General features: G+C 41.4%; 1 protein-coding gene across 1 annotated transcript in view; it reads right to left on the bottom strand.

Moving 5' to 3' along the window:
- Positions 1 to 18,499, bottom strand: part of pdgfc (platelet derived growth factor C) — a 58,497-nt gene extending 39,998 nt beyond the window's left edge. The window contains exon 1 of the mRNA XM_011473137.3: positions 17,787 to 18,499. Within this exon, the coding sequence (XP_011471439.1) occupies positions 17,787 to 17,898 (112 nt within the window). The 5' untranslated portion in view covers positions 17,899 to 18,499. The remainder of the gene's footprint in view (positions 1 to 17,786) is intronic.
- Positions 18,500 to 21,816: the final 3,317 nt, after the last annotated feature.

The following is a 21,816-nucleotide window of genomic DNA, read 5'->3' as shown; positions in this document are numbered from 1 at the left end:
AATCCGTAGTGTTTTCCTGTTTGTACAAATTGTTTTGAGAAATGCACACACGAATTTGCAAACTTCAATTCTGATCTGAGAATTGTACTAAAGCGACTGAGAAAAACTGTAATTCCAGCAGCCTATGCGGCACTATGAGAAGAGGAGGGTAAAAGCCTGCTGAGGTTAAAGGAGACAGTTGGTGATCTAAGCCATACCCTTTCCAAAAACCGCATCCACCATAACGTCAGCTTTTCTCTTCATGTGTTTAATGTTCAAGTTAAATGGCTACAAGGAGAGGTCCCACTGCATTAACCTCGAATCTGAGTTCATGTGAAAAAGCCTGAAGGAGCACCAGCTTCCTGTTGACTGACATCCACAGTCAGTGTGGACGTCTGTGTATTCAGTCAACCTAGAGGCAGAACACAGTAAAGTATTGATGTCATCAAATGCCTTACAAAAATCTGTGTAACATTACTATGATCTATGAGGTTTTTGCACAAGCAGGCTATGACAGACAGACAGACAGACAGACAGACAGACAGACAGACAGACAGACAGACAGACAGACAGACAGACAGACAGACAGACAGACAGACAGACAGACAGACTAATATAAAACATGTCATTATATACAAAGGAAATGTGCAAATAAGATAAGGATCAGCAGTGGGGTTTAAAGCAGAGGCTGAAATCCCCTGATGTTTGAGAATAGTTTTAACTTGCTCATGTGACAACATTGTTTTTCCGTCTTTAGTCTGGCTTGGCAATTCAGTAGTTTTGATCAGACAGTTGACTTGGCACAGTGCACGGCCCTGCAAATGCTGTGTGAAAAAAGGAGATGACAATTGAAAATAAACCCAATACCTGATTGCCCAAAGTGAATGGATGCGTTTTTAGTTGTTCTGTCACGCAACTTTTTCATTCTGGTATGAAAATTCTGTCATGTACAGAAAGATAGAGACATCACAATTGTGAAAAAAAACTTGCACTTCTCATGTGGAATTGTTGGATCCACAGCTCCTCTGTAAAATCCCCAACCACCATTTCCCGAAATGTCTTCATCCATAGCGACTCCCACGTAGAAGGAGCTCAATGCTCCTTGACCTGAATAAGATGTCGACGTCTCCTTTGAAAGGTGATGATGAGCGCTAGGGCTGTGGCAGAAATTTGAATGTATCTGCTGTAAATCAAATACAGTTCACATCCGTCTCCTGGTTTTTGACTAACTTATTGCACGAGTTGGTTTGTGTTTATTCTCATAATTAGAATTCAATGGAAACAGTGTAATAGTAGAAATGTGTTTTTCCAACTTTCTACATTTTTGATAAAGTTTTGCGCCTAAGTGTAATGGAAATGCAGCTGGTGTCTCTCAGCTGGACTTGGAATGCTCCTGGGATAGGAGGTATCTGGGGAGTGCGAGGTCTGCACTTTTTTGCTGAGACTGCAGCCCTCACAACCCAAACCCAGGAAAGAAGAAGGTGAAAAATGGATTAATGCCCCAAAACCAAATCCCTGCTCTCCAAAGCATAAAATCTCAAAGCCTGCCTGTTCCTTTTTCAGAAGATATTGCTTACATTTTCAAGGAGTGCTAATGTTCCCTTTCACCCAAACACAACTCATGGAAACAGAAGACTGCAGCAGCACAGAGCTAAAGGACATCAACAGCAGCACTTCTTCAACTCGATTCTGGCAAAAAACAGTTTTTCTGTAAGTGGGTGGAGGATGAAAGAGCATTCTTCAGCATTCTTTCAGTAAATGAAAGTTACAAATGTGCAAGGACAACTGTTCTGTGGCAAAGAGAACTGACTGTTCTCTGTTTTCCCAATCTCTCCAAAAGAAAATCCAGAAATCTATATGATCAAACCTCAAGTAAATGGCAACATATTATTATTTATGAAACAAAAGGATGTGAAATACTGTGTAAACCTCAGGAAACAACAGCTTGTAGAGAATATTTTGACAGCAATGACTTCATGCAGTTTATTTCTCTCCGCTGTAAGTGGCATTCTCACGTTGCTCTGAAGGGACCTTCAGTTCGGCCTCAGCTCTTTGAGGTTTGCAGGTTTCAGTAACACACAGAGAAATATGCCAAACAGAATTCATTATCGACTCAGTGACCGCAGGGTTTTTCTCCAGAGGGGTATCTCAGGAAACCAGACCTGCCATTTAGCCACCACTTTCCAGACATCTTACTTAAACGTATAGCTATGATTAGGTTTCACTGAGGAAACATTGCTGTCAGCCTAGTCTGGTTACTATGGAGATTTTTATTGTTTCATCTGTTATGTGTGAGTTTTTTAAACATTGGTTAATAGTTATTCCCAGGATAAGATGCAAAAAAGCAGATTAAATTTGATGGAAATAAATTCTTATAAAAATTGACTCTCCAAAGTTAGCCTGATTCAGAGAAGTACCCTATACAGGACAAATCAGTCATCTTCTCATTCATTTTTTAGTCTTTCTTTACACCTAGGAATGTGTGCTTTATGCAACTGTATGGCATTAATACAATGTTTCTCTTTCGGCTTTTCCCATCAGGGGTCGCTCAGCAAACGAGTCGCATGGTAAATTTGGTAATGTTTTACGCCGGATGCCCTTCCTGACACAACCCCCTCAAAGCAACCGGGCTTGGGACCGGCACAGAACTAGAGAAGGGAACAGGGAGCAGCCCGGAGTCGAAGCCTGGTTTCACGGACGGAAGGCGCCGCAAACCAGCAAGAGCTAAACCGGCTCCTATGGCATTAATATAATAATATGTATTATTCGTAATTTGATATTATTATTTCATTATACATAAAATATCCTCAAGATTTCTTTTCCCTTGTCCTTTAAATCAAAACCCATTGTTGTCATTACTACAGTATTTGTCTTTTTACAGATAATAGTATTGCAACCCCCCCCCCAATAGTATTAGGGCATATATTCCCAAAACTACACTTTTCCCAGAACTATAAAAAGTCAACTTTAAATAGACTTTACTAACAGAACAGCAATAGCACGGTTAATTATTTCAATTTATTTAGAAGATGGTTCGTGTTATATGTCCTGCATGTAACTGCTGAAAAAATATCACCCATGTTAGTCTTTGATCAACACTGAGTGAGCATGAATCCCAGCTGTCTGCAGCTGAGTGCACTTTGCTGCTTCTTCCCATTTCAGAGTTGCAAGTCTGTGACCAAAAAGTTAGGAGTTCATCCAACTAAGTCGAGCCATGACATTCAACCCTCCCAGAATGTCTTTACTTCACTTTTGTGCGACTCCCACCCCCACCTGAACAAAATCAACCCCCCATCATCTTTACAGCTGGATCAGATTTACAGCTAAAGCTCAGGGCTTTCAAAAAACTTCCACAGTACTCCCACTCAAAAACTGTCAGTTTGTTTAGAGCTCTTTGCATAATATAAGCACTTTGTGTTATATTTTTATATGAAAAGTGCTTTATAAATAAAGTTTGATTTGATTTGATTTGATTAGATGCAGCTTTACACAAACTTGACTTTCGTCGCCAAAACCCAGCCAAGAAATATCTTACTGAACATTCTGTGAACCCATTAACAACAATTAACTATGGAGACCGAAAAAAAATCAAACTCTGAAAATAAAAGACAATGCAAAAACCCAGAACGTGATTAACTCGTAATGCAAAAAACACACAAAGCAAAATCCCACAAGCTGCTCAGTCAGAACCTCACTTGGCCAACTTGCAGGCTCATTCCAGCTGGAGTGTAGAAATGGATCCTCTCATGGGGGTTTCAGAGCGGGAATGCTGAGACAGATCACATCCAGCATGCACCCAACACCTATTTGTGTTTTGGAAAAACCACACATTCTCAAAATAGTGTGCATGATTGGGTTACTGGCTGTGTGCTCCCACTCAGTGTCGTACATCACATCTCGCCATGTGCTGAGGGACATGAAGCAGGCACCAAGAGACAGGTGTGACAGGTGTGCTGACCCCTACATGCATCGGGAATATTTCAGACTTCTTTATAACTTTTCTCCAGCCACACGATGAATTAGACTTGAAATTGAGGAGAATGTGTGTTTGCAGAAGGAAACTAAAAACAAACAAAAAACTTTGCACTGAATACTTAAAAAGATTAAGTATTTAGCAAAATGTGGAAAACAAACACAAGTGTTCCTGCATAAAAGAAAAAGCATTTTTGGTTGATTTGCAAATTTGCTTCATTAAGGCTAATTATTTGTGGTCTGAAGTACATAATATAAAAAGTGTCTTTAGATTAGTTTTTCTAATGATACTTGAGTTGTGACCTTGTTCAAATGTTTGTACATAGCCCCAGTGTTTATATCCCTTTTACTTCAGAATGTCTTTAACCATTGACACAATTAACGTAATTCCACCGGCGTCTGAAGTGGAGAAAAGCACTCGGCATTGACCAGCACCACTGCACAGTCGTAAAAGGTTGACGCAATTCACGTAAATCAGCTGATTCCACACTGCCACACTAGTGAGTACTGTAGCATGTCGGTGCAAAGCTGCTTTTCTCTGCGTCAGAATCAGCTGATCCGTGCTGACTGCGTGAAGGGTTGAAGAGTTGTGGTATATCAGAGAGCATGTGTGGTTAAGGTTCTCAGGTTTCAGTTATGATTTTTTTTTCCCCAAGCACACCAGGTTAAGGTTAGTAATCACTATTTATTTTTTTTTGCATTGTAAAATCTATTTTTTGGTTTAACCAATGGAAAGAATGGTTAAAACAATCTTGAAGATTTGTTTTGTGTCCATCATGTTTTAGTTTTTGACATGTTGAGATTTTTTCAAATTAAAATGTATTATATTTTTGTGTTTGTATGGTTGACCAGCTTTTGGGAAATCTCTAAGACGTTTTCATGAAACAGGGGTCCTCTCTGAAGGTTGCCTCCCGTTCTGCCTCTTCTGAACAGGCTCCAGAAATCCCTTTTTTTCTGTCCACCTGTTTCAGAGGAACATCCAGGACACCCCAAGTCCTGTGTGTTCTGTGCCCCAAATGGCTTCCCTTACCAGGACTGGATTGTTTTTAGGGTGTTTAATAAAAAAAAAAGAAAGAGCCTGCAACATTGTTTAAAAATCAGGGAACAATTATCAGAGGAGAGAAATTGGAAAGGCAGTCTTTGCTCTATTCAAATGTTTTAAGGGAGGATTAGAAACTAAATCAACTGATTTACATAGTATACTGATGCCATAATGTATTAATTTTGCATTAAAAAACACTAAAGACAATAAACATTTCACGTGAACGCATAATTTATAGGAGTGTAGAAAGTATGGAACAATTCAGGTAATTCATTTTTTGTTCTTTCCAAGCAACATTTTGTGTTATAACAAAATGTTAAAAACTAACAAACAAAAAAACTTCAAAATGCTTTATTTGGTGAAGAGTTTGAAAATAAATGTTTATGTCTCTAAATACTGATCAGACATAGAAAATGTTCAAATCGCAGCACAGAGATGATGAGGAAACACTGAGTCCAAGGCAGATCCTAGCGAAGTGGACGCAGACAGATGAGTCTCTCAGCAGGAGGGGTGTGCCAAAATATCGATATGGTGATATTTTGTGATATTTAGTCCCGTGACTGATACTCGTTGCGTCTTCATCAAGTATCGACCTTTTATTTACATTTGAAGACCCTGTAAAACGTTATATTAATCATCCTTTGGTAAGACGTTTCTTCGGAGGGTAGGTAGGGGACGCTCGTACAGAGATTGACTGTGGCGGGCGGATGAAGAAGAATACACATTCAAACAAAAATGGCGGAAGGAAAAAACAAGGAAAATAGCGAGAGCAGCAACTTAAAAGACGCACCGGCAGCACTGAAGCTGCATCACCCGGAGTTGTGTGAGAAAGCCGTGGCTGTTGCTGGCCTGAAGCCGACACAGCCCGGCGTGGATACCTTTTTCCAGGAGAAACTACCGCCGTCTTCTGCGAGGCAACAACAAACTGGATTGCTGTTTAATGTACAAGGGGCTCCGTCCGAGGTGGAGAACGAGAGATTTGGGTTTTTATTGAATGCATTAGAGCCACGCTTTGACATTCCCTCTAAGAAATACTGAAACATTGATTCCTGCATCCCTGCCCTTAGACCCCCCTCCTCCTCAAAGCAGCGGTACATGAGCGGCGTCTTGACGATAAAAAGCCTGTGGTTCTCAAGAAAAACATAACATATAAATATACATCACATGCAGCTTTTCCCCAAAGGTTTTGTTCACAAAAATGTTTACTTTTAGATGCTCTTCAAGTTCATGGATTTTATCACTGTTCATTTATTTGGAGAGCATTTTATGTCATAAATAACTTAAAGGAAAGTTCCTAGCTACTTGATTTTTTTTTTTCTGGGAGAATTTTATTTTTGTTTCCACCACATTTGCACTAAATGGTGTCATTTAGTTTTAACAAAGACACTATAATTTGTTCACAGAATTAATATCTGATTCACATCTCTTTTTTTAAATTAAGCAATGGCTATGGTTTTGTTTTTCAAAAGTAAATACCAATGTGCCTGGAAGATACTTGACTTTAGCGATTCATTTTTTATCCTGTTTACAGCAATTTTGTACTAAATGAAGGCACTGCTTTTCATGTTCACTATTGTTTAAACCGAATTTTACGGATGTTTCCAAATGAAAATTGTCATTGTTTGTCAAAGACAGAGTATCCACTGATTTCAGCAATGTTAAACAAAAGTCTGTTATTCATTACACCAAATAGGACACAGGTTGTTCATTATCGTTGTGTTTAAAAACTAAAAAATAAATGGGGCAATATTTTCCAAAAAACTGTTTTTCAGGTTCTTCTTTCTTAAAGTTTGATATATCGTGAGTTGTTAGAGATGATATATATTGTTTATCACATTATCGCCATATCGTGATAGTATCGTTATCGTGATCAATGTATTGCAAATTGTATCGTATCGTAAGTACCCAGTGATTCCCAGCCCTACTCAGCAGGTGCTGCCGCCCCTACGCACCCCTCACAACCCACTGAGCTCTAAGAGTCATTACATTACAGGACTCACAAAAATAGCTCTGTTAGAAGTTGATGACATCTGTCAAATGCTGCAGACATGCCAAGGGTTAAGTCCCTGCCAAAGCTTCAGTCCACTTTAACAAAAGTAGTGTTTACAGGACATCTGAGCTCTCTGTGAAGTCTGAGGAGACCTGGCAGAGTTCTCTTTCACAACCCCCTGCACATTTTTGACTAACAACAGCTTCTATTTTAGAAAGACCAGATCAACTGTGATGAATACCTCTGTCTGCATTTCTGATTTCCACACACAACCGTCACTAAAGTTTAGAGAAAAGAGTCAAAACATTGAGTGACGGTCTGCTGGGAAGGACTGCCTCTGTTAGTGCTGGAGGCCACTAGTTACAACCAAAGCATGCAGAACACCGCTGGGTGCCCCACCAACAGCAGAACAGGAAACTGAAGCTACAATTGAGGCTCACCAAAATGAGACAAAAGAACATTGGAAAGGCATTGTTCTAATCTGGGACAAAATTGATGTAAACAACATAAAAGACCTGAATCTACTCTGCCTTCAACCTACAATCCTGCCCTGCACAAAGTCACTTGTTTTCTTCTCTGTTGTGCAGCTCAGTTTGAACCTCAGCCACTCCTCATACCAACCATCTCTACAGGTTCCTCAGCTCCTGACGACAGAGGCAGGAAAAGGATGTTTTAGCTCACATCAGAAATCTGTCAGAGCAAACAGCAGAAATAAGTGAGCGCATTTAGAAATGTGAGCGGCTAAAGCTCACTGTCACTGATTGACAAACTTACTTTGACAGATGTCTTCGATTTGGCACAGCCAGAGCCTGCTCTCAATGGAGTTCAGCACTTTGCTCAGCTCATCAGAGTCAAGGTTATCAATTACACTCCTTACAGCTTGTTTAGAGTGTTACGATCTTGATGCTCTTCCTGAAAGTCCGCTCTGGGAGACTGAGAGGCATGGACTCCACTTTTAATCACTCCATTTGTTGTTGCATTCAATCCTTCACTGCCGGGCTCTGCAGCAGGGACTCATGCTGAGGCTACCTGAAGCATTCTGCCAAAGCACCTAAAAACATTCATCCAGTTCCTCCTTCAAGGAGGCAAACCTGCTCAATGATTCAACTAAACTTTTCCTAAAGACAAGAAATAAAGAAAAGATGTCCAACATTCTTTTGTTTGCTGCAGAACAACAGCTTTATATATGTAAACACAGTTGGAACACTAATAAGAAAACTTAATATAGCTGACGACATCCAACCACTTGCAATACGAAAAGAAAAAAGAAGTTAAAATAAAATTAACCAAAACCATTATCTTTTGAAAAACAAAATTTATTTTGCTTATTGATTTAAGCTCCCTCATTACATCAGGTTTGATGAGTGGACTCAAATTATAAGCGTTGACTTGATAATTCAACTGTTTTATTACAGAGTTGAGGAAATACTTCCACCCAGTACCGAGCAGCAGTATACTCAAATGGCAAAACCAGGAAGTGAGTTTGAGGGCGGGACCTAACGGAACCATACACATGTACAGTGTAAAAGAATCTTGAAGAGGGAAAGGTAAATTGACCAGTTTGTTCTGAATCTACAGAATCTGAACAGGTCAATAGGGCAAAATGAAGTCCACCCACCTGCCAATCAATACAACATTTGATTGGCACTACACACCATATTCCATCGAATGCAGACATGTGATGGCATCCAGCTAACCTGTCAGAAAGCAGAAATGTCCCATTGATCCAACCACAGTTCAAATCAAAAAAGGAAATCTAATTCTGGTGGTTTATTTCTTTTCTGGTTTGTAAAATGCTTGAATGTTTTTGAAAAGTTTATTTCTATGAGCATCCATTTATCCACCTCTTCCCTGCATTCAGCCTCTGATCAGCTTCACCTAGACATGTCTTGACTTCACAGCTTGTTTTAGACTGACAGATTGGTTCCACCATTTTTATTCTAAGATTAGATCAAGATAGGGAACACCAATCTCTGCAGTAAATACTCATCTTTTCATGTTAAATTTTGGTCACCAACTATTTTCTGAGAATTGGTGAACTTGATGCAGGATCTCACAAAGAACCTTCATCATGTTGGTGGAACTGCTGACCTTTTGCTTCCTGCTGAGTTCACTGAACATTCAGGCCATTTTCTTTTATGGTTTTAATTCACCGGCCATTCCGGCTGCAGAGCTGCCCACCACAATGATTAACTGCTCAGCTTTGCAGTCATCTATTCAAGCTCTCTGTGAGCAGCAGGTTCAGAAAACATCTGACCTGTGTGAGAGGGAGCAGAGATTACGAGGCAGGCCGGTTTTTGTGCTCCACGGGTTAAGGAGCCTCAGCGTTATTTCAAATTTAAACCCAAAGAAAGAGCTGAAAAAGAAATCACCCAAGATAACATTGTGAAATTGAGAATGGCAGCTGCGGCTGGAATGAGAGCCTTCAACCTTTATGATTTAGCATCTTTGGCCTGAACCGACTTTAAGGTTGTATCAAAAAATGGATTTAGGTTTGACTCCATTTAGATGTGAAAAACTAGAGGAATTTACCAATCCTCCTGAAGATAAACATTTTGTCAAAGCAGAGTATTTGCAGGTTTGTGAAAAACGCTGAAACTTTGACACAATGACTCCAATCCATGTCTGAAGAAAACCCAGTCAAGGGCAGATGATGGCAACAGTTATCAGCATGGCAAACATGTTCTCTGATTTGTTGGAGTAGTTTTCCAACAATAGTTTAATTTTTTTTTTTTTTTTACAACTTCCACTCAGCATGAAATCTTAAGAACTATGTTTTTACATTTGAACTCTGAACGTCTTTTTCTGTTTCATCTCCTGTTTTGGTTTTGAAAGAGAGGTGGTCAGTTGCCCATTTATGTAAATATCTGTTCAAACTTTGCTCCTTTAATCCTGTGTTTCTAAATGACTGCTTGCATCATGATCCAATGAATGCATAATACACGTCTGTCCTCCACATATGCAGATGTGGTGCTCTGCACATGTTCCCCATGACCTTTGTAACCCCAGTCTTTCCCGTAATCTCCTAATCTCCAGGACAACAGCGGACTCTGTGATCACTGGCAGCTCTGGCGGGGCGCATGCCTTCCTCCTGCAGCTCTTAGAGGCTGATGTGTTGGGATATCAAAGGTAATCCTGACCTCCTACAAATATCTGCAGCTGGATTTCTGACTGTGATAGATGGGCTGGATGGGGATGAAAACACTGCCTTTTAAGGGGTAAAGGAAAGAGAAAACACTGAACACTGGGAGGTGAAATGAAAAGGTTTCCCAGATGAACTGAAGGATTTGGAAGCTGTGATCACAAAGTTAAAGCAGCAACTGAATGCCTAAAGATTAAGAAAATCATCACGGCATAATGAGCCAAGGCTAAAAAGTCCATTACGTAATAAATATTAAGGCAAGGTAAATTGTAACTCTATATAAAGGTCCATTTGCTTTAATGAGAACAATAATTTCACTTTATACCCTCTTCGGCGTTTATTATGATCCGGAAACGATACACTTTTTAAAGTTTTATGTTTGATGTGACAAATATTCCATAAATAAAATGTATTTCCTTTACAATTGAAAATGAGTAATGTGCTTTTCACATTACGATTACTATTCAGAAAAGACTTGTTCACATAAGCAGAGACACTCAGAGTCTGTGTGGTGAGGCTGCTTATGTGAATTTCTCTGACTGGTTTGTATCTGCTGTCTGTACTCAAGCCGCCTGCTCTGCCATTCATCCACATCCTGTCGTCACATCAAACTCCAGGATTATTACTGAAGCCCGCAATGTGAAGGACAGAACAGGAATAAAAACAGGATAAGACACCGACAGAAGTAACCAATGAGTTATGTTGCTTGACACGCTATGCTAGCCTGTTACCATTGTCCAAGATTTGTAAAGAGCGACGCCATATTGAAAAGGTCCTTCAACAATGAGACGCGGCTTAGCAGATACAGTAAAATGACCATAAAATGCTTAATTTTGTTCAGATTTTAAAAAGACAAATGACTCTGATCATCTTAAAAATAAGACCCAGGTCTTGGTATTAATGTTTTTGAACAAAATAAAACAGATGAACGACATTTCAACCTTTTCTATAAATAAATACATCATTATATAGGAAAAACAATGCATTAGGGTTGGGCGATGTCCCTTAAATTGGCCGTTGACGATGTTTGCTGTCAACCATCGGGATGGACGATGACATCGTCGGGGGGGGGGGGGGGGGGGGGGGTATTTTTTACATTTTTCGTTCTTATATAACTGCTATTCGTTTTTTTGCTTTTTTCATTTTATTTCCCAACTAATGACTCATCCGCGATGATCCAGTATAAACTGAGGGAAGTGACTTTAACAAAAAAAGTAACAAACAAAATAGAAAAGAAGTAGTCCGCTCCCGCACTTCCGGGGGAGCGCGGACTTGCAGCTTTGTGTTTGATGGGAAGGGGGGGGGGGGGGGGGGAGTAGATGAGCGGTATGTGTGTGAGATTTAAGACTGCGATCCGTCCCGCAGCTCTAGGGGTACAAGCAACCGAACTCAGAATTGGGTCTAAAAGTGTGTGTCTGAGCACAGCTCGGATCGTCAGTACACACAGCGGTTTGAGCTTCAAGCAGAAATGTCGCTCAGTCCTTAGAAAACATTCAAACAATCACGCGGATTTGTGTTTCCAGTCGTGTCCCGACTAAATAAAGGCTGATGTTATTCTTACATGTTTACGTGCAGCCAGCAAGCAGCACCACCCAAAGCTAATGTTGTTAGCCCGTGTTAGCATACTGCTAATCCTGGCTTCGTTCAGAAAAAGCACTGACCACACGGATTAAAATTCAAATGATGAGCGAACAGGTGTTTCATAATAACCGTAACATTATTAAAAGCACGTTTAGAAGATCATCTCGTATTTTACCGAGCTGACATGTCAATGTATATAGCCGCTCGGCGCTGTTTAACAATGTTTTGTATTGAATTGTTACATACAATAAAGTTTGAAAAAAAAAAAAGCCGCTCGGCGGAGTTTATATCCTTCCGTTTTTCAAACCCTACTGCGCATGTGCGAATGATTTATTCCGACGGAAAGTGTGACCTTAGTGAACGTTTTTATATTCTGAAAACATTTTTCTGGAACCATGTACACGGTTGGATTCTAATCCGACCATTGATCCCATCAAGATATTTTGTACATGTAACCGCGGCTTATGGTGTCGACGCGCAACGTGGCGGGGGCGTGGCATCACGATGGTGGTCTCTCCATCGGGATGTCAGTCACCGTCCATCGGCACAACCCTACAATGCATGCCTGATAAATGGTTGTGATTTTATTCAAATCTACACACAGACTAAGATTTACACAAAGTGTTAAGACTCCTCTGCCCCTGTTTATAATTGGGTTGGGTTGGTAGGCGACATCACAGCAGACCTTTTGCACTTGTTGTATATGGGCCGTTCCCATGGATGGGAAAGAGGGTGCAGTGAGCACTTCAGTCCACAGCGCCGATGTGCCAACTCTGCAGTGAGCCGGCATCTCGACCTATCCAATAAGGCGTCCAGCTTTGCGTACATAACAAGCTAGCAAAGCGACTTTGGCCTACATAACTCATTGGAGCTAGCAATCAGACATATTACAAAAACTCTTATTCTGTGTTAAACACCAGGGAGAAGAAACATCAAAGCAACTAAAACAGAAGACCACCATGCTCCTGTAGATTTCACAGTAATCTGCATGAAAATCTACTTATGACTTTGGACCAACAGAGCCGACTGGTTCTACAATGTCTCTGCTTCAGCTCTCAAGTTTAGGTGGACCCAGTCACAGAACCTGTTGCAGACCTGTTTGCAGTTGGACTGTGCATTGTTATGGTAACTGAAGTATCAGATACTGAAGAATTCAGAGAATTAAGTATTTGTAATCAAAGTTCCTCTAGGAGGGAGCTTTTGTTTTGTCTTTGAAAGCAGAATTGGGCTTGTGGCTTTGTGCAGCGTTTTTCACCATTACTCATGCATGTCAGACAGCATGGGATGTTTAATTGCGTGAGCGCATGGTTGTTTTCCAGAGTGTGGCTCTGTGGAGGAGAGGTGATATGACCGGGGTGTAACCAGCATCCCACCTGATGAGACCAACAGAGTGATATCATAAACTGAATGAAGAATGCCGGTAAAGTCACAAGTTAAGACAATCTTTCTTAAAAAGTTACTGTATTGGTCGTGTTCATCCAGGTACAATGACAATAAAGATTTTACCTTAATATCTCTCAGAGGAAATACTTTAGAGCTTTTGATGTGGGCTTTGTTACTGAGAGAAAAATGTTTCTTAAGCTGCAAATTTGGAGAAAATACAGATTTAAACAACAAAGCTTTAAAGTCCCATTCCAGCCATCTTTAAAGTATTGTAAAAGCGGTCCCAGTGGTCATTTTATTAAGATGATGCTATTTTCAATCATGAAAAACTTGCATCTTTTTCTGGGATGGGTATAATTACAGCCCTTCACACCCCCAACCTAACATTAGCTGTACAACAAAACAGCGAGCAATATCAGATCTCTCCAGCTGTACAGTTTAGATCCAGGTTACAGCTGAGATCAGGAAAACAAAGACATTCATGGATCCATTTGTCTACAAGTGGATCCATCAGAATGGAGCAGAGCAGGGAGCTTGTGGCCCGCCCAGCGTAATTTCTACATTACTGTGACAATCTTTTTCAAACAGCATTTTCTCATCTGCTCCTGATTCCCCTCAGTTTAAATAAAGAAATACTTACAAATACAGTTTTAATCTTAAAGGGCCTATACCATGCCAAATCAATTTTTTTAACTTTTAAGTTCATTATAATGTTCATTCCAGTGACGTGTGGTCAGGTGAGGCAAGTGAGGCACAGCCTCACCTGTCATAATCGTGATAAAATAGAAAAAGGTAAATTAAGTAAATGTTATTTTCAACTGATCTGTGTTAAATATACATTTTCAGTCAACTCAATATGTTTTCCACAGTTTCTGAGGTTAAAATTGCCGAATTTGAATGTTGCGCGATCACAGACGGAGCGGAAACTCTGGGTGAGGCTCGGGAGCGCTGTGCCTCATGTTAACAGAGACGTGTGGTGAAAACACTGCTGTAGGCCGGCAGAAAAGGCTTTAGGTGAGGCAAGCCTCACCAGCAGGGAGCAGACGTGAGACGTGAGCTGATAGCTGCTTTGTAGCTACACTGCTGCCGTAGAAGCAGACTAAATACGTCTTTCTCCATTGAGAGGGAGAAACTCATATAAACTAAAGAAAAATAAGGGAGACTTTTCTAACAGATCATAGAGATTTTTGTGGAGAAGGATCAACACATGGACTCAAAAAGTAAGGCCAAACACGTTTTTCAATGTTTGTTTGTTTTTAAATAACATTGAAGTAAGTGGAAAAAATGTAAGTAAAATGATTTATTTTATTTTGATGATCATTTTCACAGACAATATTTGATAACACTGATTAAAGCACCAGAATTTGAAGTTGGAAAAATACCACCAATAGTTCCTGAGGGTCAAATGTGTGCTGAACACATCTGTATACTTTAATTTGTTTACAGTACCTATGAATAATTTATACACAAGGAGAGTGTTCTATCCATGTCTAGAAAAGATATATTCTCTGTATATGCTCTTGTTTGTATTTTATAAGCCGCTAGCTGCTGTTGGATGAATGCTGAAATATTCAGTTCATGCAATTGTAAGTCTGACTCAAAAGGAGTCAGTGCCTCACCAGCCATCAACCTCACCGCACGTCACTGGTTCATTCCTGACGAAAAGATATCCCAAAAGGGTATTTTGAACGTTCACTCATTTAACCAGCCCCTCCCAAACCACGAAAACAAGCCAGTTCTCATGAGCTGACGTCCACCTGTAAGAACAGCCCCTTCCAGGAAGAGTGTGTGCTGCCAGCTCCGCCCCCAGGCTAACAGACACACCCACTTTCTCTGGGGAGCTAGCTTTGATCAGCTAAACGATTTCCTTTTTATGCACAATATGCACATTCATCTTTGCAAAGGTTCAGATGTTGTTTGTTTTTGTGAGCGAGAAACAGACACGCTGCTGAGGCCGACTGTGTTGACAGGAAATGGGCGACGCCCACACAGAGTGAAAGGCGGAGCCTCAGAGATCCAGTCGTCTTACTTCCGGATTGGAAAAGAACTCAGGAAAATACAGAGTATTTAATTTAAAAAACTGTTATTTTATGCCAAAGGTAACATATTATCATATACATACATACTGTTTACTCTAAAAGGCTAAAGAATATATTTATAAATGTCCTCCATCATAAGAAAAAAGCCAGAAGAACATGTTAAAAACACCACAAACACCATTTTCATCAGAGTGGGAATTTAAACCTTCTGCAAACGTCACAATCTGAAAGTTCCTCACACATGCTGTTTGCAAGTTTTAAGCTGCAGTCCAGAGACACACAACTGTTATTAGTCTTTGCTACAGAGATGCGCAGTTACAATTTTCCAAAACAGAGTACAGCAATTTTCTTTCTAAGATCAGTAAATAACAGAATGCCAATAAAGAAAATCTTTCTTTGCCGTTTTTATAGTTTGGCCCCTTCTCTTTCTTACCGTATCCTTTGACAAAGTAGTTTTTAGCCACTGATTCCTGATCTCCTGCATTTTGGTTCCATGTTGCATTCCTGTAAAACTCTGCACACCCTGTTTCACTGGGGGTCAGCCAGCAGTGGCATTGTGCACACAGTTCATGTCTAAGTCTGGACACAAAGTCTGTAATATCATCACCTGGACACAGATGATGAACATCTGCTCTGACTTCAGCGCAGATTCAGCAGCGTGCACTGAATCTCGATCCTTTCTTCTGTGAGGGTGCAGGAGACACAGCAGAGCTGCATGCCGGTGGGCGAAGCAGGTTTACTTAAATACCATATGAGGCAGGTCAAAGAAATCTACAGATAGAAAAGGAAATAAAATTGTATGGACAAAAATGGTCAATAATAAAAAATATCAAAAAATCCTAAGTTGTTAAACGAAGATGAATGAGAGAGAAGAGTGCTGCATAGTGACTGAATTTGAACATTGTCAGAGTGGAAGTTCATCTGGGAGACCGTTTCAGACTAACTGCAGAACACTGAAACGCTGCTTCAACATGTTCCTTCTGACTCTGGACCTGAGCAGAAGGTCTGACTCAGAGCTTCTCGAAGTCCAGCTGGTTCGTGTGGGACCAACATGTCGGAGACCAACTTAAGCGTCCAAAAGACATGAACACAAACAAAGCTGTTCTAAAGTCTGTCTCTGAGCGACAGGAAGCCACAGCAAAGCTATGTGATATTTATGAGCACACGCAGTGGAGATTTCAGAGTTCACACATGTGTATTGAGTTTGATCAAAATCATTTGATCTCATAGTTTTGAGTGCAGCTCTTGCTCTCAGTGGGAGGTGGTTCTCTGATATTTATGAAGTCATCAGCAGCAACTTGCCAAGTTTCATCCGGCTGGGGAACCGTAACTCTGCAGACAACTACTACAAAACATGCCAGACAGGTCTGGCTCCCTCCCCACACTCAATCGATTTCAAATTGTCTCTTGAAGCTTTAGCAAGACAAGCGCTAGACGCCTCAGTCAAACACTCCAGACCGCCTGCCCTGCCCCTGACAGCCGGGCGAATCCCTTCATCAGTTCTTCTTTGACAAGTGAACATTTCTCCATCCATCTTTCACCTCCTTTAACCTTTCACCCCTCCCTCCTCCCAGCTGTTTTCCTTATGCAGTCATCAGGACTAAACCTGGAGATCCTGAGGGGAGCTTCTAATTTCCTGGCTCTGACCGTTTCTGTAAAAGAATCACTGCGCGTCCTCATAAGGCCCATCAAACCATCTACTTCTGAAAACCCAACACATCGGTACAGTTTGACGGAAGCTGCATCTGCAGCATGAGGCACGCCGCTTCTGTGGATGGACACTTACTGCACTTTAATAAAGTTATCCAAACCATGAAAATCAAGCTTCTGGTTCACAGGTTTTACACTGTGACCAAACGGCCTCATGCAGAATGATCACTCAAAAAGACTCTATGTCACTTTTGACACAGAACCAATCATTCCAGCAGTTTGAGCTCCAGAACAGGGGTTCTCCTTACATGTGATCAATGCAACCTGCCTCATAACAGTTCATTTCTTTGAGTATAAATGATGAGAGATTTATCAGCCATGAAGACAGAGTGTCTTCTTCCAAACTCAGTTTAACTGTGGCACACACAGCGGAGCTCATCTATTTCAACCTTCAGCAATAAAAGTTAATGTCTGTGCATTGACTTAAATAAAAGTTTAATGAAATCTCTGATAATTGACAGTAAGACAGAAAAGGTGTCATAAAAAAGACCCGATCAACCTTTCCATTTGGGGTTATGTCCTGTGCTCTCTGCAGCAACAAAAGGGAAGTTGTCATATTTCCAAGGAGGCAAACAGAGTAAGGATTGACTTATCAAGTTTCTGATAGGCTAAGTCCTCTGAGTTTGAAGTGAAACCATAAAACAGATAAACAAACACAAAAGTTGAATTACTGTCAGTTCAGAGTGAAAGAAAATGAGCATGCTGCATCAATGGAGTCTTTCTATGATCACAAGGATCACTTTTCCTGAGGAACCTGGAATTTCAACAGGGTTTCCCCTCTTAAAACGCGCGCGCGCACGCATGCGTCAGTTCAATGGCAATCTTCCACTTCTGTCTAAACCAAAGCAGGTCGAAGTGGCAGCCATTCCTAAAGTTTTCTAAAGAATGAACTAAACTTCTCTGACTTCCCATCAGCAGCTTGGCAGACAAAACGCAGCAGAGACTCACCGTTTAGCTCTTTCACACCTGGAAGGTGAGACTTGATGACGTGACTGGACTCAGCTCCCGCGCCATACTGTTGGAGAAGCGATGCGAGCAGGAGTATTAATGACAGGCTCATTTGGATGACTTGTAGTTCGCGATCACACAGCGCTGCGGACGGGTGGCTTTGCCTCAGCACACGCACGCGGGGTTGGGAGGACACCAGTGCGCGCTTGGCCACATTTGGGGCGGACAGACGCTGCGCACTACTCGCATAATCTTAATCATTAGTCCATCAGTAAGAAGTGAAATTTTAACTCGATGAATGAGAACAGATCCTCTCCCGGTCTCCAACTGTCTAGTCTCCTCTGGCCAGTGCACGCGCACCTGTTGCCTCTGTCTGTTCAAAGCTCAGACTCGGGGCTGAACGAAGTTTGCTCTGAAACTTTCAGTCCTGGCATTACAAGGAAAATCGCCCTTTCGCACGCATTTTATCCACGGTACCAGATCATTACAAGCGCTAACATGCACTTTGGTTTGCGTGCGCGCCCACAGTGCGTTCTTCTGTCCGTCCCATAAATCCTGGCATGTCTTTACGCTTTAGAGCCGGAGCTCACGCACTAAGACACAGCGATGGAGTCCCGCAACCTGATCCAGTCTGTGCCCAGAAACCCACTACAGACTGGACTGGAGCCTGAACCCGGAGCCAGAGACGGGCTGAAACGTCGTGGCGCGAACGCGGCTCACCCTCTGGAGACGCGCAACAGGTGCCACATATAAAGTAGAGGAAACTCCCCAACATGTTAACCATTGCTTTGCTGTCCGATGTGATGGAGCGCGTGCCGCCCTCCCTCCTCAGAGGAAAAGCTGTGTTAACTCAAAGTTCCTTTCGGGGCTCTTCCAGCTGAAGTTTAACATTTAGTTCAGAAATCTGTGAAGTTCTTTCTAATTATTAATCACACATTCATCTTTGTCCACAAACCAGTGACAGTTTTATTAGACAAGAGATGAGTGGAGAGGAATGCAGTGTGTTCTTGTGGGGAAATGATCTAATTGTCTCACTTTTATCTCAGTCTTCAGTTTATTCCCATAGATTCAAAGTTCAAACATGGCATAATTCATAGTTTCTCAAGCTGCAGGAATCCCAGTGAAACTTTCCATTAAAAATATTTTCAATTTTACAGGAAGAGAAATGAGAGCTGAGAGAGATGTCTGACATGCTCTGGTGCTCTGCAGTGTTTCAGGGGAATGAAATGTTTAAGAGCTTCTCAATTTGTCTTATCAAAGCAGACACCAGTTCGGAACAATCCTCCCTCCTGTTCCCAATTTCCTTTCTCTGCTGCACCGTGCGCTGCCTCATCAGGGGTGTTGCACATGCTTCCTCGCATCTCCCATCCCATCCTTGGCAGATCTATTAGCGTGTCCTCCTGCCGTACACAGCCAAGTGTGCTGCAGTCAGAGAGCTGCATATTGAACCCATTCGGCCGGACTCATGATGCAATGCTGCAGCAATTTAGCCCGTCGCGGAGCTCAGGAACCCCCACCACAGAGCACGTGTGGAGAGGCTTTTTCTGCAGCACAAAGGGATGAAGGAGGCTTTTGTGGTTTCAATCAAAGGTAATGGTTGAAGAAAGCGATGGAGCCTTGATGTAGTCATTTAATAATTGCGCTGCCCCTGTGGAGAGGGGCATTGGGAAAGCTTTGTGTGCTTGGGCCAAAGCATTTGTGTAAAAGAGAGTATCACATTCCAGCCCTGCAAGGGCCTGCAGCAGATGTCAGCACTCCACAATGTGGAATCCCTCTCTGTGTCCACACACACCAACACATGAACACTAATACACACACTCTCAATCACCCCATGAGGTTTGTCTGCAGAGGCTGGGTATTTTGTCTGCTTGTCCACATTTGATCACTACTTCCACGGTGGTCCTGTGAAACCTGGAGGCTTTGATACAAAGACATCAAATAAACAGAGGAAATTAGGAACAAGGTAAACCTTGTGGGTCACAGCTTTCATGCAGAGACATGCCGACCAGGAGAGGGGCTCAGTGTCCACCCAACTGAGTGGAGAGGGAAATGTACACAACATGAGCTCACAGTCATCGGATCACAGCTAAATCCCATTAGGCTCGCTGCCTGTTAGAGGCGCACACTGTGGAAAAGAAGGGAAAAAACGTCATCCATCAGTTTAGAGGACAAGCAGAGACTGGTCAACGCACAAACATTCTGTCTGCAAAAGGCTTGAAGTTTGGATGTTTGAGTTTGTTTTGCATGAAGAGCTGTTAATGAAAAACACCAGATCAGTTAAAATCTCCTATTCTTCAGGCACCAAGATTCCATTTTTCTGCATTTTGTTGGGGTGTGTGATGATGGAATGGATGTTTGTGAACATGAAAGAGATTTTTTTAAAGTCCTGCCAACAGTGTTCCTGTTTTCTTTTCAGGCAGATCCTGAAGCTTTGAGCAAACAGAGGTCGCAGACCTGATATTAAGTGGTGACATGTGTGCAGTCCTGAGGAGCAATTGCCCCAGCTGTACTTGGCCTTGAAACCAGAGCCCCCTTGTGGAACCCTGCAGAGGTGGCCTCAGCTGATCCGAGGAGTCATGGAAAATGTCACGACTCTGCTATAGACTGAACTTGAATGGAAGCTTATTTTATTTTGGGATTTAAAGTGTTTTCTGGATCAAACTTGTCGTCTGATGATGGAGTCACTCATCCGTCTGTCCATGTTCAGATCTGCTCACTCTGTTCAAAGTCATGCAGGGCCAAAGCTTTCTCTTCATCCCTTGCTTTCTATTTTGAAGCACACTTTTTCTTCACAGAGTGGAACTGAAGCGTGGATAATCTGTAGCAGTTTACTGGTTCATCTGGAAAGGATGTCCAACCTCTACACTCATCAGAGACCAGCTGATAAGACTGTGCTCACTCACGACCTCCTCCAGGGTGCAGCAGGTCTGCTCGCCTCACCAAGGACATAAAATAAAGTGTGAAGCTAAGTTGTTTTGCAGAATATTGAGTTCCCGTGACATAGCTGTTACCAGTTTATTTCATGTGAAAAAAGGTACAGGATTGTCAAATAAACGGAACTGCTTCAGTTTTTTAAATATAGATTTCAGCTTTTTTGTTCATTTTCAGTGAGAAAACCTCCATGACTGCAAGGATACTGAAGACATTTCAGGACCTCTGTCTGACCTCACTGAGAAATACAAGAGCCAAGTTGTTCCCGCTTAATTTTGATTCCTCATCCAACTACAAACCTGTAATAATTACCAAGTTTCAGAGCATCTTTGACTAAACAGCCATATAAAATCATCATGTGGTTCGCAGGAACATGCAGTGCCTTCTCTGAATACAGTGTGCAAAGTGTTGAGAGATTAACAGGGGTCACAAATTTACATGAAGCAAATCGTTCTACATATAAAATAGAAGAAAAGATGCTAGAAACCTGAAACCTGAGATTGAAGTTTAGGCGAGTTTTTTTTTTAAATCTGCAGGAAAAAAATAGATGACCTGAAACAAGCCAACTATGGAAGCTTGTCAGGCAAAACTTATCAGACTTCTTATGTCAACAATTCTTTACAGAAAATCCTGAAGAGCAAAAACCTTACAAAGAGACCCTATATAAGCTGCTCTTGATGTCAAGTAGAACAACTTTGACTGAAAAAGCAAGCAGAGAAAAACAAACACAAAAAAGATCATGAATGATCATTTTTAAGGGATTCAATGTATCAAATACTGTTTATTTTTTATTATGATTAATTGTAATGGCTTCGTTTACATTTGAATGATGTCAGAATCAGAAGATAACATTTTCTGATTTGTTTTTTTGTTAATCACCTTTGGTGAAGGTTTCATCCTGCATTATGATTACGTGGTTCAACATCTGCCAACTGGAGGATCAAGCTTCAAATGACTTGGTCTAGTTGTTTATTTGGTTTTTAATAGTCCTAGATGAATAGACTCCTTTCATCTGGAAGCTTGCTGTCCTGCAGAGCAGCAGACTTAAAGATGGCTGACCTGAGCCTTGGCCCCAGTCTGGCTTCTTTCTTCGAGGTCA

Source organism: Oryzias latipes, chromosome 10, assembly GCF_002234675.1.
Source record: "Oryzias latipes chromosome 10, ASM223467v1".
In the NCBI taxonomy this organism is placed as follows: domain Eukaryota; kingdom Metazoa; phylum Chordata; class Actinopteri; order Beloniformes; family Adrianichthyidae; genus Oryzias; species Oryzias latipes.
This window is presented reverse-complemented; position numbering and strand designations above follow the sequence as displayed.